Here is a 15631-nt window from a genome sequence, read left to right on the forward strand (position 1 = left end):
ATATAAGAAAAGTAAGCTAAAACACATTGATTTTTTGTGTTTTTCGGTGTTTAGCGATATAATGAGTACAGAACAAGATCATATTGTGTTTTTGCAAATATGGCAGGTAATTCAAGTCAACGCTTTTACAAAACCGATAGAGCATACAAGCGCACAGACCACAGAAAGCACTTTTAAGCCTACAGTTGTGCAGTATCTTCATGAATTGAACTTTACTGCGGTTCACAAAGGTTTGGTTGAATGTTGTTGTGAAAAAGGAACAGGAATTGTTAGTAAAAAAGTAGTACAAAGCAACCCAGGGGTCTGACGTATACATCCTGTGTAGAAGGAGATTTAGTTTTTCTTAGGCTTTTTCGCTCCAGTAAGTTCTGATTCACGCAGCCTACAAAACGCCTCGGCGCACAGGTTGCTTGTTTACATTTAGGCTTTTTTGGCGCTGCGCTGACTAAAAGTTCTCAAGACAGATTTTTGACGGTTTCAAAATGGCCAATGAGGTAAATATGAGACGAATTGGTCAATTTGCAAAGTGTTTCTGCCAATTCAGCATGATATTGAACCTAAAATAAAATCAATTGTCATTGTACACGGTCGAGTGATTTTTGACAATGACCATGAACTTGTTTACGATTGTCGTGAGCAGATTCAACTTATGAAGCTAACTAAACGGTAGAACGTAAACGAAAAAAAATAGACAAAATTAAAGCAGAAAAATGTAATTAAAATCACAACTGCCAGAGAACTTGTGTATATAGAATACATCTTGTGGACGTTTGAAGAATGGCTGTTGTCACTGACAATGCAGCGATTGTTAAAACGTCTGCAAAATGTATTCCTAGACACACAAGTTCTCTGGCACTTACGTTAAAATTATTTTTTAACCCGTGTATAGTGATCCAAAGCAAAAATATATTTTTAAACACTGCATTTAACGTAAACCTTTCTATGTTTTACAGGGTGACGAAAATCAGGACCGTGGAAATTGGGATAGAAAGGCCGACTACTTGCTCTCCTGCATAGGCTATGCCGTCGGGTTGGGCAATGTATGGCGATTTCCATACCTTGCTTTTGAAAATGGGGGAGGTGCGAAACAATACTGTTGTATAAAACAAACAAAACAAAACTAGTCTTCTTGTTACAGGTGCGTTCCTAATTCCCTACGTTATTATGCTTACTTTTGCTGGATTGCCGATTTTCTTTATGGAGGTTGCGCTGGGGCAGTTTTCGAGCTTGGGACCCACCGCTGTATGGAAGTTTAGTCCTATTTTTAAAGGTAAACAATTATGAAACAAAGTTTATCCGAACAAAGCAAAACACTTACACACGACAAATGAGTTGATCGTGGCAGGCAATGGTGCCTATAAACCTTTGTTTGCAATGCCATATTGGACTATTTTAATGCGTCGGCTTTGAATTCTCTTGATTAATGTTAAATCTCATCGCAATCTACTATTTTTGTCGTATCTTGCTGTGACAAATATTTTATGCACCATATGTATACAAACGTCATGGGTTAATTGGGAAAAAACAGCGCTTTTATATAATTTTCCCTCACAGCCATGTATCAAACTGTTATATGTGTGTGAAACTTAGCTAATGTGTGCAGTGTGTACAATTAACCAGGCTACAGTAACTAAAAAAAACTTAAGGCGTCACATATAAAGTTACGGTGTGCACTGTTTCCTAAACGATTTTTAAAAAGCTTACAAACACGCCTTGGTAAGTGATCTGTATCAACAGAATGTGATACTGTTTTCCACGTGAATAAAAGCTGATAAAAGTAGTTGAAGGGCCCACAAGGGATTATATTACCTCGCATTGAGAAAAGTTTTGCATCAATATACCCGTCTGTTGCAATACGACAACATATGCAGTATTTTTATGCCTAAATCGAAATACTGGACAATGCACCATCACACTACATGACTAAAGCAAAAAAATATTTTTTTAGATTTAAATTAAAGGTTTTTCTTGTGTCTTGTTATAGGTGTCGGAGTTTGCATGGTAGTGCTTAGTGCAATGGTTGGTATCTACTACAACGTCATCATTGCTTACACCGTATTTTACTTCTTTTCGTCTCTGACGTCAATGTTGCCATGGGAATCGTGTGACAACTGGTGGAACAACGCAACCACTTGTAGCACGGAGTTTAGTAAGTTTTCAATCGACTTCAACAGCGTATCGTCCCATATGATCTGTACAAGATCTTCAGTGTTGCCAGGGTGGCGGTTTTCCAGCCCAATCGGGATGATTTTTGACATCGAGTTGCGGGTTAATGGAAGTACCACTCTGTTCGCGGGTTGCGTTTTTTGGGCGGTTTTAAAACAGTCATTTTTATATTTTGCAAGCCGACAAAAAAGACAATAAAACTTGGTTCATTTGGGCTTGTTTTTAATTCACTTCGTAGTTGCGGTTTTGGGGCGAGTTTGGACAAGCAGAGTTGCGCTTTATGAGAAATTGATTCCGGACGATCAAACTTTGGAGGTTATACCACAAAATGTTTATGCTTGTAGTTTATGATGAAAGCTTATGTAGTATTGCTACGTAATACTGTAAAAATACGCTTTTCAGGACAAACTTGTACGGTGAATTTGACTGGCATCGACCAAACAGCTGCAGCAGCATTCCTTGCCCAGCAGGATAACACACTAAGCGGAGTCGGCACCAACGTACACCTTGAAGGTAGGTAACCGACAAGTGGTGAAAATGGCCGAGTGGTTAGCGCAACCGCCTTGTCAAAAAACTTACACCCTTTTAGCACAGGGTATATGTCTCAATATATTTTGCATTTGGCGTGTTTAAATTTTTGTTTTGGTTATTTTTGTGTATGAACGGTTAAAGCTTAAATTTTGACACTTTTTTCAATGCTTTACGGTTGTTGCAAAAAACATTATTTCGGTTTTTCAAATTTATAAAATTTGTATTCTGCAGATTGTAATCCCTATGAGGACTCGTGGTCACGTAAAATAATCTTCAAATGCGAACAAATAAAAAAGGATAGAACGATTATGTACTGATGTTCGGTTTTTGTTTGTAGTGACTGAGGGTGATGCAGATCAGCTTGCAAATCTTCTTAGTATAAACAGAACAGAGATTGGTTGTGTCAATTTTACGTCGTCTCGTGGAACCAGCGCAAGTGAAGAATATTGGAAGTTAGTTTTGCTCCCAAAACCTATATAATAAGCTATATTTACAGCACATACAGATAAGTTATATTTTTAAGTGACGCTAAAAGAGTGTGGTTTTTACGGCAGTCTGGTCACTGTATTTTTCATCGCAATTTAATAAATTCTAATTTATTTCAGCAATTACGCTTTGAACATGGCGGATAATATTTTTCCTGAAAGCAATGGAACAGTAAACACGCATTTGGCTTTGAGTCTTATTGTAGCGTGGATTGTGGTGTTTTACAGTCTCATCCGCGGAATCAAGTCCTCTGGAAAGGTAACGTATTTGTTAGTTAAAATAACTATACAATGTTGGTAATTAAATTAGTTCAATTTCTAAGCTTAGTTTATGTTATATATAAGCTATTGCTGCCAGGCATAATATCAAGTTAATAAACCTCTTCTAGCAAATGTAGGCGACCTGTACAGGACGTCGAAACGAATAAAAGTACATTTACCAGAAGAGCTGTATTAACTTAGTTTGTGTTAGTTTGCTCTAACTAGAAACTTACGGAACTGTGAAAGACGTTGGTAGTAGCAAGTAGTTTATTTTTTTCGCAGGTCGTCTATTTTACTGCTCTTTTTCCCTACGTGGTTTTGCTTATATTGTTGATCCGGGGTGCGACACTTGAGGGCGCGTACGACGGTGTGCAGTATTATATCGGAAGTCAATCGGATCTGTCAAAACTTGCCGACGCTGAGGTAAAAACGATACATGTACAAATTTGCCTTCGAAATTTAAAGCACAGAATCAACCCACAGACACACAAGTTGGTCTATGTTTATGGGAAACTATGCCTTCAAAACTGCTAATGCTTTAAATAAAAACGCTGTTCCACACGAAAATCTTGCGCCACTATAAGCCAAATAGCATAGAATTTAATACTTTGCGACGTAAAGGTAAAACAACAACAACAAAGCATATAAACATGACTTAATTCTGTTTTCAAAGCACAGAATAAACACATACATAAGTTTAAATGTAGGAATATGTGTTTTCAACACTGCTATAGTACTGTAAATAAAAACACGCCTCTGCACCCTTCAACACAAAGTAATGTTAGCATTGCTTCGAGGCAGAAAGCATATAGTTCACCACGCTTCGTTCCGTGACAGTTAACCACTTCATAAATCTTAGGTGTGGAAAGCTGCTGCAACTCAAATTTTCTTTTCACTGAGCGCTGCTTGGGGTGGTTTGATCGCTCTCTCATCTTACAACAAGTTCCACAACAACTGCTTTCACGATGCTCTGATCGTTTGCTCAGTGAATTGCGCGACTTCTCTCTTTGCTGGCTTCGCTATTTTCACTGTAGTTGGACACATGGCATTTAGGCTCGGAAAACGTGTTGATGAAGTGGTTGAATCAGGTAATTTCTTTTGACGATTACTTTCGTATGTTTCATATGTTTGTCAACAGTTTTTTTAAGCATTGCCTTCATATTTTGCTTGATTTCGGTTTTGGTCGATCCGTAAATTGTTGATGCAGTCACAAAACGTGTGTATGTATTGCACACAACAAACGTTGGAACAATTTCAACAACTTGCCTTTTTTGTATGCCTACCGTGTTTATTCGACTTATATTTTTTACCCTATACAGTTTGTGCGACTTACAATCGAGGGCGGCTTACATTTAAATATCATACCGATATTATTTTTACACCCATGTTTGTTTATTTTTTTTGCGTTCTAAATTCTAAATTGCACATTGGCTTTACACGTCAATACACTCTTTTACGTACAATTATTTGCTTGACTAACATCTGTTGACAAATGGTTCTGATAAGTAGCATCAGATAAAAGTGCATCGAAAATTGGTATCTAGCATCTAAATATGCGTCCTGCGTTTTTGACACCTTAGGATGTGGCTTATACAATCGACGGCACACAATCGAGTAAATACGATATTTCCAGCCCGGTGTATGCACATTATTTGGACTTATGGCTACACAGCAAATGTAAAAATGTTTACGATAAATAGTATTCGCAATGTACACAAGTCACATTTGTATATATTTAACTTAATGATTGACAGGTTTCGGTCTTGCTTTCGTGGCTTACCCGGAAGCTATTGCGCAACTGCCAGTCTCACCTATCTGGGCGATTCTCTTCTTCCTCATGCTTTTCACCCTGGGTCTCGACAGTCAGTTTACAATCCTGGAAACAGTAAGCACTGCCATCATCGATGCGTATCCAAGACAGCTGAGATCCCGTAGATGGCAACTCATGCTGCTCTTGTCTGTCGTCATGTTTCTACTGGGTCTGGTTTGTGTCACAAACGTAAGTGTGTAGATAGATCAGGGGTGGGCAAACTTTTCAGTGCAAGGGCCGCATTCAAAAGTTCCTAATCTTATCGGGCCGCATAGTATTTCACCAACAGCCACCGATTACTTGCCTGTTTTTTTTAAAATAACTACTGTAAAAATTAGGTTTATATCATGTATATACGATTCAAAGCCGTTTAAAATGCTCATATTAATAATTTCCAACTTGGTGCATAACTTTAGCTGGACGGAGCTAGCTGTTTATGACGTCATCATCGGTATGGTGACGATTGCGGTGCCCGTTTTTTCGCATTGTTTGCACACAATAAGCGGTTAAAAACCCTGGCGTATGTGGTTCTTAGGTTGGTAATCTTTTTTCCTGTCTCGCGAAATCTGTTTTTGGGAGTTTAAAAATCAATATATTTGGCAAAATATTTTTAGTTACGTCATGGCAGCCTGTACATGTATTTTAACATACATGGTCACGGCCGCACAAACTCGTCTCCGCGGCCGCATGTGGCCGTACGGCCGCAGGTTGTGCACCCCTGATTTAGCCCAAAATGTTAGCATAGTATATTTTCAGCTATGTGGAAGCCGCTTTTAGTATCCATCTTAAGTGTGGTGTGGTTTGTGTTAACGACCCTAAAACCGCATTTAATGTCCGTTTGCAAAGTACTGCAACGACCTAAACTTGATCCAAAGTGACCAAAGTTTTGCCGTCAACAGTACAAAGTGGGCTGTATTTGAAAACGTGACTAGCTTTTACTTTTATCGAACGAAGAAATTGTTTTAAGTGAATATGTGCATGATAACGTGGCAGAAACAACAGGTTAAAGCACGTAAACATCCCCGGTAGTTTTTAAAAACTACGCCTGTGGTTATAATACTATTCAACGTTGCTCGGTAACTTTCTCTTTAAAATTTTCCAACATGAACTCCTTTGCCGGGCCGCATGCGGCCCACCCCTGAGATAGATGGGTAAGTTCTGAATTTTAAACACTTTTATGGGGACTTTTATGACTGTTTTAGTTTTCTAAGCGGTGTCGCTGTAGGTATATGACTGTGTACTAATAAAATCGTCGCAGTAGCGAACAAAACTGATCTAGGTCGATGGGTTTTAAACTGAAAAGCAATATCCAGTTCAAGCATTTTCGGCTAAACGAAACAGTTAGAAAAAAGGAAAATTCGTTTAACCGCACAGAACTACCAAAAACCTGTAGTGAAACAAAAATATTTTTTATATATTTTTTGTCGTTAGATATCGTTTTTATAAAGTAACTTTTTAATTTTACGGTAAGAGTACTTCAAACAGAAAGTGTAATAACATTCTACAGACTGGAATCTACTGGGTGAATTTGATTGATCATTATGCAGCTGGTTGGGGTCTTCTTTTGGTCGCCGTCTTCGAATTGTTTGGCGTTTCTTACGTTTACGGGGGAAACCGTTTCATTGAAGACATTGAGATGATGATTGGCAAGAAGAGCTGGGGTTTCTGGCTTTTCTGGAGAGCTTGCTGGTTTGTCATTTCACCAGTGCTTTTGACCGTAAGTTGAAATTATTGTTATAAGTACCAGTTTTACGACAAAAGTTTTGACACACTTTATTTAGCTCCAAAACATGTCAAATTTACCTCAGTGAACCATATAACTGTCATAAATCCGCAGTTGAATATTTAATATCAACACACTTGTAAGGTTTTACTCGGTGTAGTTTAATTGACGTTGACTTCAGGTGCGGTAGCTTTAAAAGTTTTTTGTGCGGTAGCTTTAAAAGGGTTTTAACATGAATTGTAATGTGTGTTTTCACCCCATTAATCTTGTGCTTGGCTTTAGATACTGAAGATGCCGCATAGTCAAAATATATTTATCTGAATTCATAAGGACGAATGGCTTAATGATTTATAATTTTGAATCAACACACTTGTATATTAATTTTCACCTATCTGGCAAAAAACTGTTTCAAACAGTTTTAAATCTTTCGTTATGGTTGAATGCACTAGACTTGTTCCGTTATGGTTGAATGCACTAAGCTCATGCTTCATCTCCTTAACCACAAAACTTTATTATATTCATTTTTGCAGAAAAATGCTGATCAAAATCCGATTTAAAGTGTTAACTTTTCACACATATATGGTGCATAACTTTACATCTGGTTTCTGCTTCGTATTTTCAGGGAATTTTGATTTGGTCGTTGGTCACTTTTGCAAGTCCAAAGCTTGGAGATTATGAATATCCACCCTTCGCAAACGCACTCGGATGGCTGATAATCGTATTTGCTGTCATCTTTATCCCCTTGTTTGCTATTTTAGCCCTTGTTCGCAATAAATGGAACATCTTCTCTGTAAGTATGCGCTCTGTGTGGTCACTAGGTTTTTTAGTTGTTAAAAAGGATTTTGATACAAATAAAACAGTGCAAACACAAAATCGATGTAAATACAAAGTGCATCAAAGTAAAATTGAAACATAAAGAATTTAAGAAATCTTTTGTAAGTTGAGTTAAAGCCTATTGCTAAAGTATTTTTAAAGTTTAGTCGCATAAGTTATTGTGCCATTGGATGCAAAAATATGACATTAGTGGCGTTATATTATAAAATAAAATAGATTTTGCAATCAAATATATGCTTTACTTTACTTTACTTCCTAATCTTTTTTCAACTATGTGTTACGCCACTATATGAGTATTAAACAGTTATAACCAGCCACTAAAATGTCTCATTTTATTTTACTTAGTTTTACTAAAATGTGAAATACATTAGGCTACATGGCGCTTTATTGCAATATTTGTCAACTAAGGCAAGTGCGGCTTCGGCTGACTGGGGACCCTACTTGAAACAACATCGTGGTTCTCGTTACGCCAACATGGCCGAGCCTGTGGAAGCCCTGGAAATTATGAAAGAAAAAGCTGACATGGCGAATGCAAAGAACGGCTCCGAGAATCCGACTTACAATAAAGAGGAAGATTACATGACCTCTACAAAAATGTAAAATAAAGGGTTTTCTTGCAGTTTTTAATATGTTACTGAGGGTGATATGCTTAATTTTGTAACCGGCAATACTTATAACATGCAGTTTTGCTTGCAATACTAACACGCGTCTAGTTTTACGTTGTTTTTCAGACCGTTTTTTTCAACTTTTTGCTGTTTACTTAAACTGCTAATAATTTGAGACATTATAAAGCTTCTTTGAATCATTTTTTACACGTTTTGAAACGCAAAACCATACGGGTCAGGATTACAAAAACTGTCACTGCAAAAGTATACGTAAAAATGTAAAAAAACAGCTGTCCGCTTGGTTTTGTTGGCATTGTAAATATGGCGATTTGAAAATGCTGTGTGGGCAATAGGAATGACATTTATTGTATACTTTGCTAATTTCTTCTAATTTGTGGATTATGATTTGCACTACAGTGGTTATACAATGTTGATTAACATATTGTATTAACAATGTGTCAGTTTTTCGGACTACTTTGGTAGATTTTCAAAATTGTGGCATGTTAAGCTTGATTTGCCTGTTTGTCAACACAATAAACATATCATACGTTTGTAAACTGTGTCATGAGTTTGTAAACAGTGTTTGCACAAACATTGCTAAAACATTGTGTCGTGGAGAAATCTAGGACGACTTAGTCACAGAAAACATTGTTTATGCTTTGCAAATGGGAGCAAAGTGCGAAAACATAACATGATACTGGATTCGACCTACTGCAACTTCTTTTTGAATTTTTATCAAAAACTTTAGGTTTAGGGTTCACCAGACTACGGCCCGCGGCATTATTTTTCGGTCTTAATATACAATTTAGAAAAATGAAGTTTACTGCGACAACGTGTAGGTTTAATTTCACATACTTTCGCAACCCATAAATATGTATCAATAAATGAACTGTGTGTTATATTACAGACATGACCAAAAGTTAATTCTGCCTTCATTATTGTGCGCGAACCATTGTTTTTTTTCCGTTAATTGTGCTGGAACAAATGAGCATTGCCAGTTTAAGTGATATTCCACATTGTTTCACTATTTAACAGTACCTGACTCTGAATAAGATTGTGGTAAGCCCTTAAACTCTTGCTTCTTTCGCAAAATCGCCTTTTTAGGGCTTGGAAGAAATGTGACTGTCATTACATTTTAAATGTTAACCGGTTTGTTGTGATAAAAAATGGTGACCCATGGCCTACTTAAAAAATGAAAATAACAAGCAGCCAATGCATAGCATGCCAGATCTGCACCCACGGCCCCAAAATGGCTTTAGGTAAACAAGTTGGGGGGCAAAACCGTCACAGCGGTGATTAACGGAACAATGGGGTCTATGACGTCATCGGGCCATTCTCTTCTTGAGGCTTCGTCACTCGATCCTGTTATCTCTTACTTAGGTTGCTTTACGACGCAAAAATACCTTAGTCACTGAACTGTCTCCAAATTGTTTTTCAGCCCTGTTAAAAACTTTCGTAATCGGTCTATTTTTTGGTTCCAACTGGGCGAGACAGCTAAATGCTGTTTGTTTTGAATACAAGCACAATTAGAAGAAAGATTGTGGCTTAATTTGTGCGCACGCCTGTAAATTTTTAGAAAATACTGAAATTATCCAACTTTATAGTTTATGACACATTTTCATTAGTTTCCCGCTGTGCCATTCCGTGACAATTGCGTTGGAAATCTGTTACTGAAAATGGATTCCCGGTAAAAGTTGCAAACAAAATTTGATTTAACCTAAAAGATATAATGCTAACCCATCAGATTTAATACATTTTAATTCATAACTGTAAATTTCAGCGGCTTTAATTTTTTACCACCCTTTACTGGTTCTGTAGTCTACCCGGTACCGCTTTAGCCGGTATTTAGTTTCTCGGTGTCGAGTTGCAGGGCACAATGCCACGCACGACTGGACCTTACGTGATGGATTGACAGGTCAAACGTTTTTTTGCAGAAGCTTTTCGTTTTCGTTCAGCCAAAATGGTTGGCATGTAAAAATGCGTTTCTCCGCTAAAATGGCGATATACACCAAAATCAGTGAATTGGGAGCTGAAGTAGCCTAAATAACAATACATATTTTATTCCGATTGTATGCAACGATTGTAAGGTTGTTTTATGATAACCACCAGTAACGCTTTTCTTAACTCTCTTATCTTTCTCTAAACAAAAAAGTGGTCTGCACGATGCCTATTTCTGCTCACATCAGAACATATGTTAAAAATTACAAATGTACAAAAATCAATTATTTGCTTTAAGATTTACATTTAAAATGAATATTGTTCATTTTAAATTAGATTCTAATTTTAGAATATAAATTCCGCATTGAAAAACATTTTATCGAATAAATAAAGCTTTGGCAAATTAGCATGCTTTATAAACCCAATTGAAATAAACTTGCGCTTTAGCGCCGTTTAGTGAGTGCATGGTTGTTATAGCGACTGGTCATTGAAGAAGCAGCAAGGAGTTTTGCGTTCGTTTTCAAATCATCAAGCCGTCGCTTGTCGAATATTGCAAAACTTAAGTAAGTTTAAAAGCTGGTCTTTCCAAAATGGATGAAGAAGGACCAGCCGAAGATGCTTTGGTGCCAAGTGCAGCAGCGCCAAATGTTAACAAATCACCAGCAGGTATTTTTTGTGGATTAAAAACGAAATTGTTAGAAAAACACGCACTGGGTCAATGCTATTTGTTCGTCAAAATACAGAAAAGTATTGCTTTCAGTTCTATATTTCGACAGTAGTTTATGCTCTGTGAGTTTAACTTTTTTTCAAGCATTGCTGAAAATAGTTTACATATAAAATATATGAATTAATTATGAATATGTTGTTACTGAGTTATCAATTGTATGTCTAAAAATCAAATGCCAAATAGAGCAACCAAGTTTTTTGTTGGGCCATTTTAAAATTTTGATTTTTGCAGCTTCTGTAAATGGAGGTGATATTGGGTCAGATGCTGGTCCAATTGACATGGTAAAGTACACTGTAAAAAAGCGAAACAAAATCTCTATATTGTTGATTACTTTTATTCTTGCAGACAACCATGATCAAATCTAGGATAGCAATCAAAGGAGTAAGCTCTGAATCATGGACAGATAATCACAACATGATGATTGAAGCGTTTCTAAATGATGCCAATATGAAGTTACTGGTTGTTTACATGGATGCTGTAAGTGGTGCATTTTTATTTGTATAATACATGTTTTTAATGTCAATGGGTTGTTGTGTTGCAGGTCAATGGGTTATTGGTTGAACCAACTGTCCCAAATCATCAGAATGCTGAAGAGCTTGTCTACTTCATCAAGTATGTAGGATTACTTGCCGCTCCAAATTTCTTAAATTGTAAAAATGTCACTTTTTGCCGAGGTGTTATGTGTTATATTTGTTTGTTTAAGTTTATTTCAGCACATGGTGCCCAACAATTACTTTGTGTTTAGTCTTAAACTGATTTATGTATAGATGCTGTGTATATGTTTTTTTTGTTAGTGCAGACATTTTTGGTTAAGTGTATATACTTTTTGTTGCATCAGGATTGTTAATTCTAAAGTATTTTTTTAGCAAGCTTTAGCACTTGTTATATATCCTAGTAAATTGATTCTGGGAAATCATTCACTATTCTGTTGCCATCGTAACAAATTCCACCTTCCATACTATATTTCACAAGTATGGAAACATTTATTTCCAGGCTAAAATCAGTTAGCTATTGCATACAGAAACCATATATTTCGCTTATAAAAGCATTTTCAGTGTCTTAGTCAAAAACTGAGTTTTGCCTGAAAATAAACATTTCCAAACTTGTGATAGCTCTTGTTACTTATAAATTCTCAGTAAATACATAAAAACTATGTATATATATATATTGGACATGTGATTAACCAGAATCATTTTTTAATTATTCATTGGTTTCGGGACTTCTTTATTACCAAAACATTAGAAAGTTATTATGCATTTGCCAAATTACAGAACTGGAAAGCCTACATTACCGATATCAGATCAAAACTTCAGCATGCAAATTCAATGGGGAACATTAAGATCAGGATACATTGAAAGTCTGTTGCGAATTATGAATGGAATTTATGCTCCAATGTTCTTCAAGAACCCTAACTGGCCTGACAGCATTAAAAATGATTTTAGTGCACATCTGCACAGGTTTGTTGAATTGCTTTCATTCAAAGCAGTGGTTCTCATTTTTTTGGTCATAACAAATGTATGAACTTTACTTATTCAAAGTTTTGCATTTAAGGTTAGAAGTATGCAGTATTGTTAAAACATTAGTCTAAAATACTTAGCCTTGTGTGTTTATACATTAATATGTCATACACATAGCTTTGACTCATGTTATTTAAATATTTTTCATTTTTAATTGAAAATATTGCCAGACAGTACTAACATTTTGGATTTTTTATGCAGGTTTTTGGCCAGTTTGACTGACATCAAGCACAAAATGAATGGCAAGACAGTTCTGTACATTCCCAATGAAGGACTTGAAATATCAGCTGAAATTGTTGCTAAAAATAAAGAACTTGTCCAACGCTTGGAAAGTAAGACTTTTAGTTTTGATAACACCTTTTTTGTCAATTTTAAGCCAACAAACTTTTGGTGTATGATTGTCATGAAAAATGTCAGTATTTTAATAAAATATGTTTTTGCAGTAAACTTATAAAATGCTTAAGGTTTAAGTCAGTCTGGAAGCTTTTTTGCCTTATCGTATGTTCAACTGTTCTGTGTTCATCTTTAATAAGGTTATTCACAAAGAATTGTTCGTAGGTGTGGTATGAAATTTGATAGTAGGGCATTGTCGTACTACAAAACAAGAATGTGGGATTATTTTAGCGATATTGTATTACATAGTATTTAACATCACTTAGTAGGGGAATTAAACACTAAAATCTTCATGGCATATATTTTTAAAACATGTTTCTTTAATCTGTGCCAAATTTGTATGCATAAATTTATGGATCATTATTGTCTAGGCAAGTTCTTTTCAGTGCTTTATCTTGAAGCTTTGCATTTATTTTGAAAATATTGCAGTTTTTTTCCATATTGCAGTCATATGAAAATTGCTAACATGAATATGTGTTTTTTTAGCTGCCATGATTCACTGGACTCGACAAATCAAAGAAGTTTTAAATGCACAGGAAGCACTGGAGACAGCAGAAAGCACTGGTCCTCTTGAGGAAATTAACTTTTGGAACAACAGATGCATTGATCTCTCAGGTACCAACTATAACAAACCTTAATATGTCGGTTTTAAGTCTGTTTTTACTGAATTATATTTCCAGATTTTAATTCTAATGAAAGTCCATTAAGAACAGTCAGGAATTAAAGAAATGGTTATTTTAAGTACACACCAAGGGCACGGCATCAAAAAATGTTATTTTTCATGTGCAACATAGAACTGCTAAGAACATAGATTCAGATAGTTTTTTGCTAATGTTCAAGCATTGCTCTAAAAGGGAATGTTTGAGCATTAACATGGTGACATAACTCCAGCTCATTTTGCTGTTATCCACCAATGACACCCTCCACATTTTTGTACATAATGTTTTAATGTTGTACTGCTATTTCTTGGTGATTAATTTACTGCAATTGTGTCACTGTGTTTTTTCACCATCTCAAAATGATGAACAATTTTATAGGTCTCAGTTCTCAACTGGACAAGCCAGGTGTAATCAAAATTCAACGTATATTGGAACTTGCAAAGTCTTCTTATGTGGGACCATTCAAGAAGCTTTCCAAACTAATCCAAGATGGATCTTCCCAGGCTCAGAGCAACCTCCGTTTCCTTTCACTCTTCAAAGGTCCCTGTGAAAAACTAGCTTCATCCACACCGAAGGAGGTCCATAAATTGCTTCCAGAGATTGTCAAAATAATCAGGGTGATTTGGACCAACGCACCATACTACAATTCAAGGTTAGTGACTAGACAATGACTAGCCAATGCGGCCGATCTCTCGTCACCAGCTGCACCTTGATGAGACCTTATAGGTCGAAACAGTGTGCACTGTCTGCAAGGTTAGTGACTTTTACAGATTTAGATCTGTGTATTGCAGAAGTTTCTTTGTTTCTGTTGAAAAATTAATGTGAAGACAAAATAATGTCCAGAACTAAAGTATCTTTAAGTTATAATAATAGCACTATACATTTTAAATCCTGGCTTTAATTTTTTTAAAGATTTTTTTCCTTTTTTTATTCCAGCAGTGGGAAACTGGTATTTTTTTATGAAATTATTTTAACATTTGCACTTCAACAAAAGTTAAGGTTATGTGTATGGACCACTGCCTTATATAGTTCTGTAAAATGGCAAGCTTTATTTATGAAATTGTTTCAGTAATTATTCACACAAACCACATTATTGCAATGATGGTGTTTTGTACATGATGTTTTTGTGTTAAATCTCTTGATGTGTGCAGGGAGAGACTGACAGCTTTGTTTCGAAAACTGAGCAACGAAGTAATTCGAGTTTGCTGCCGTGAGATTTCGCTCGACAGGATATTTGATGGTTATGTGGACAGCAGTATAATTGTCCTTACAAACTGCATCAATTGCTGTCTGGCTTGGAAAGATATTTATCGAGTCAATGCCCTTGTACATCACCAGTAAGTTTACATCCAATGACTTGTGTTTTTTATGAGTAAGTTTGTGTTCAACAAATTTGTGTGACAGAACCATGACATAAAACAAAGCCTTTCTGGATTCAAATTTAAAGTCATGTGCTTTAAATGCGTATTTTTTACTTTTCTACTTTTGTCCTTTTTAAACAATGTTATGCATAAGGAACCATTTATGTTACAAAAAACTATTTTCTGTTTGCCAAAACGCCCCTAAATTGATTTGTCAAAAGACCCCCTTTTTTAAACCTGAATAAAAGTGAAAACTAAATTTTCTACTCCGCACATGACTTTCATGTTTTACTGTAGATGTTCCAAGTTTGGATGGGTTTTGGACCAGAGTTCTATCTTTGCTCAAGTTGATGCTTTTGTGCAAAGATGCAAGGATCTGTTGGAAGTCTGTGAATGCCAGAAGAACTTTGCCCGCAGGTAGGTTTGCCTTGACTTGGAATTGATAATTGCTCCCAAATGCACAAATAGTTCAAGAAAATTAAAAACACTATTTTTACAGAAATTAGCCAATCTCTTGCTTGTTTTTGTTTATTTTTAAATAAACCAAAAGTGACAACCACTGAGCTTGTGTAGCTCAGTTGGTAGAGCGGAAGTCTCAGAAAGATTTCCGTTGTGGGTTCG

The 15631-nt window shown here is 36.1% G+C and overlaps 2 protein-coding genes across 2 annotated transcripts in view; both read left to right on the forward strand.

The window, feature by feature from the left end:
- Positions 1 to 236: 236 nt before the first annotated feature.
- Positions 237 to 8965, forward strand: LOC145227872 (sodium- and chloride-dependent neutral and basic amino acid transporter B(0+)-like). Its single transcript, XM_080092801.1, has 13 exons — positions 237 to 494; positions 954 to 1080; positions 1139 to 1270; positions 1985 to 2149; positions 2569 to 2679; positions 3035 to 3149; positions 3303 to 3441; positions 3726 to 3866; positions 4303 to 4531; positions 5198 to 5442; positions 6761 to 6970; positions 7599 to 7766; positions 8219 to 8965. Exons 1-13 carry the CDS (start codon positions 483 to 485, stop codon positions 8408 to 8410), a joined length of 1986 nt encoding a protein of 661 aa, XP_079948927.1. The 5' UTR covers positions 237 to 482; the 3' UTR covers positions 8411 to 8965.
- A 1901-nt stretch (positions 8966 to 10866) lies between these two features.
- The window catches only part of LOC145227643 (dynein axonemal heavy chain 2-like), a 65022-nt gene continuing 60257 nt past the window's right edge, over positions 10867 to 15631 (forward strand). The window contains exons 1-10 of the mRNA XM_080092523.1: positions 10867 to 11019; positions 11312 to 11361; positions 11426 to 11557; positions 11622 to 11692; positions 12352 to 12537; positions 12799 to 12929; positions 13477 to 13605; positions 14028 to 14301; positions 14801 to 14986; positions 15308 to 15427. Of these exons, the coding sequence (XP_079948649.1) occupies positions 10944 to 11019; positions 11312 to 11361; positions 11426 to 11557; positions 11622 to 11692; positions 12352 to 12537; positions 12799 to 12929; positions 13477 to 13605; positions 14028 to 14301; positions 14801 to 14986; positions 15308 to 15427 (1355 nt within the window). The 5' untranslated portion in view covers positions 10867 to 10943. The remainder of the gene's footprint in view (positions 11020 to 11311; positions 11362 to 11425; positions 11558 to 11621; positions 11693 to 12351; positions 12538 to 12798; positions 12930 to 13476; positions 13606 to 14027; positions 14302 to 14800; positions 14987 to 15307; positions 15428 to 15631) is intronic.

The sequence above is a fragment of the Phallusia mammillata genome, chromosome 5 (assembly GCF_965637545.1).
Source record: "Phallusia mammillata chromosome 5, kaPhaMamm4.hap1.1, whole genome shotgun sequence".
Classification (NCBI taxonomy): domain Eukaryota; kingdom Metazoa; phylum Chordata; class Ascidiacea; order Phlebobranchia; family Ascidiidae; genus Phallusia; species Phallusia mammillata.

Bases quoted from the DNA above. Each gene is read 5' to 3' on its own strand.
- LOC145227872 (XM_080092801.1), top strand. The intron at 1,081-1,138 runs GTGCGAAACAAT...TTCTTGTTACAG, and splicing joins TGCTTTTGAAAATGGGGGAG to GTGCGTTCCTAATTCCCTAC. The intron at 4,532-5,197 runs GTAATTTCTTTT...AATGATTGACAG, and splicing joins TGATGAAGTGGTTGAATCAG to GTTTCGGTCTTGCTTTCGTG.